The following is a 2,908-nucleotide window of genomic DNA, read 5'->3' on the forward strand; positions in this document are numbered from 1 at the left end:
TCCACGCGATTGCGATTGCCACAAAAGCGGGTGCAAAAAAACAAAAAAAAAAAAACAAAATACAATAAGAAACGAAACCAAATTGATTTTCTTAATTGACTAAACAAGCCAGTAGCCGCCAGTCCCAGGCACAGCCCAGTAGCAAAAGCCAATCCAATCGAACCAGAGCCGGACAGAGCCAGTCCACAACAAAACTGACCTTGAAAGCTGCTGTTGCTAATGCTCGTACTCGTGGTGGTGCAAAAGAATGCCTAACAATGGATGTGGAAAGTGAGTTTAAGCTGTAAAGTAGCTACACCCTGTCGATGGGGCTCGTGGGTGGGATTAGGCTCTGCTAAATCGAACATAGAATCCTGGACAAGTCGAACAAGAATTACTCATTAATTTGCTTCTACTTAGTACCCCCGTCCCCAACTACTTATGCATAGTTTTCCGGATCAACATCAGCATTAGACTGCCGCCAAGTTGATTTCATTTTCATTGGAATTTTGCACAGTTGGCCAAGATTACTGTCAAATGGGCAAAACCAGTTTCCAAAAGCCTTTCCTTGTTGGCTGCTGCTGCCCATAGAATCGTAACAGAAACTGAGACCGAAACTGGGATTGGAACTCGTTTTGCATGCACGAAAGTTGGTTGTGTAATGCCGTCGGTGGGGGTGGTACTCGTACTGGCTCTGGGGAGTGGGCGTCGGCGAAGTGACTGCCGGAGGTGTTTAGATAAATCTGTTAGAAATAATTGAACAAAAGACTTAAGAAACGAACAGGATTAAGATTCAATCAATTTCAAGTATCGTATATTGCGCTTACAGATCTATTTATGTACTCTATACAAATTGCTCAAAAGTCCCAAGGCCCAGAATATTTATGATTTTGGATTTGGATTTGGATTTGGATTTGGATTCAACATCTGCGAACCGCGACAAGTTTATTTGCTTCGCTTTACATTTAGACAGCTTCGATTAGAGTAAGAATTATATAGCTGGAAATGGATCTGAGGAGAATTATGAGTTACAAATAAACGAAGAGCGGCCCATACGCATATAGGAAGTACGACACATAGTTTACAATTTGCTCTTAAACATATCACACAAGAGTTTTGATGAAGTCAAGAATAAGAATCAGGTGGAAATCGGGGGAACTAGTTGTGACAGAAGAGAGGGCGTGTTAGGGGAGTAAAGAGAGTAAAGAGTAATGAAGAAGATGCAACATCTATAACTATCTCTAAGTCTCCTTGGATCCCATTAGACCTTGTTGAAGGAGTAGGTGAAGCCATCTGGCGTGCGGTTCAGGGAGAGCTTGCCGGGCGGCGAGAAGCGATGGGGGTTGGGCGTGGTCGTGGTGTAATACGCCTGCTGCTGGGGCTGCTGCTGCGGCTGGTGGTACTGCGGCTGCGGGGCGGGCTGGTGGTACGTCTGCTGTGGGGCCGGATTGTAGGCGGGCTGCGGGGCGGGGCGGTACTGCGGCTGAGGAGCCGGCTGATGATAAGTCTGCTGGTTCTGGCCGAAGCTGGGATCGTTATAGCGGGGATCGTACGACCCATCATCGTAGTCGTTGCTGCGGAAAGAGGGCTGGTGCTGGGGTGCGGGCGCCTGGTACTGCTGCTGTTGCTGCTGCTGGGGCTGATACTGTGGCTGTGGCTGGTATCCGGCGGTGGGCACGGGCTGTGGTGGTGCGGGTGGTGCCTGGGGCAGATGGTCGCCAGAGGCCTGGAAGCTGTTGCAGTAGAGAAAGGGAGACTTGATCGACTGAATACCGGAATAAATAAAACCTCCTCTTACCCATTCTTGCCCGCCGTGTAGGAGATGGTGCGACGCTGTCCGGAGGGATCCACGTAGCTATAGCTGCCGTGGCGGGTGCCATCGGAATCGGTTTCCTCCTTGAAGTTGATACCATCCTCCTGCTCGTAGGCGGCACCGAACTTGCCGTCGCCGGACAGATACCTCTGCTCGCTGATGATGGCCGCCGTCTTGGGGTCCTGGTGATAGTTGTTCTGGCAGGCAGCCAGGGCCACCAGGGTGGTCAGGGCGAGCTGTCAAATATTTCTCATAAGCATCACACGAACAAACACTCGCTCCAACCAAATCAAATCAATCAATCAATCAAAACTCACAAAGCGGAACATTTTGTTAAATATTTTTGTTGGGGATGTGTGTATCCTTGGTAAGCTACGGCGTAAACTGCACTCTAGATCTCTCTCTCTCTCTCAGTCTTGATGGAGAATTTGGGGTATCACTCGCGCCTTTACACTTTGCTGTCCGTTAGCAAGGAGATGATTTTGGACTCGGATGTGGGGACTGGACTTGGACCGACGACAACCGATTTATTCAATAAACTGCCTTCCGCAACGGCGCCGCCCAAGCTTTTTATAGTCCGATCTGCGGTCGGGGCAGCAGAAACCTTGGACTGCTGCTGCCGCCGACGACTCCGACTCGGCTCCGCCTAGGCACTCCAAGCCCCTGCTGCTGCTGTTGTTGCTGCTACCTCTGTAATTGTGTTGGTATTACGAGTGTTAACAGTAACAGTAACTGAAACAATAACAAGAATCAAGCTAAGTGCTCCAATAAGTCAACTTTGCGGCTGCTGTTGGTATTGGTTCCTACTGTCCGTGGTATTGGTATGGGTCGTGGTTATCGCTGCTGCCGAGTCGTTTTACCAGTTTCGGACTCTTTCGCCTCGAGCGTCTACTTTTGCTTTCTATACATACGATCTCGGACAGGCCCAAGCCCAAGCCCCAAGTCCAGCTCTAGTCCAGGTACCAGCCCAAGACAAAACTATTTTTTAATTATTTAAACATTTCAGCGCTTGAGTTTTCCACTCTCATCTGAGAGCTAGCTAGTGCTAGGGAAAACTTGGAATTATCAATTGGTTCTGCTCTCTGTTACGGCTGCTGCTTCGGTTGCATGATGTAA

The 2,908-nt window shown here is 48.9% G+C and overlaps 1 protein-coding gene across 1 annotated transcript; it reads right to left on the bottom strand.

Annotated features, from left to right (window-relative positions):
• Positions 1-874: 874 nt before the first annotated feature.
• LOC117583367 (pupal cuticle protein Edg-78E) lies at positions 875-2,344 on the bottom strand. The gene is made up of 3 exons (XM_034271648.1): positions 2,110-2,344; positions 1,778-2,028; positions 875-1,712 (listed from the first exon to the last, which is right to left on the bottom strand). The coding sequence occupies exons 1-3, from the start codon at positions 2,119-2,121 to the stop codon at positions 1,241-1,243; spliced, it is 735 nt and encodes a 244-aa protein (XP_034127539.1). The 5' UTR covers positions 2,122-2,344; the 3' UTR covers positions 875-1,240.
• Between the last annotated feature and the right edge of the window lie 564 nt (positions 2,345-2,908).

This window comes from Drosophila guanche, unplaced genomic scaffold (assembly GCF_900245975.1).
Source record: "Drosophila guanche unplaced genomic scaffold, DGUA_6, whole genome shotgun sequence".
NCBI lineage: Eukaryota > Metazoa > Arthropoda > Insecta > Diptera > Drosophilidae > Drosophila > Drosophila guanche.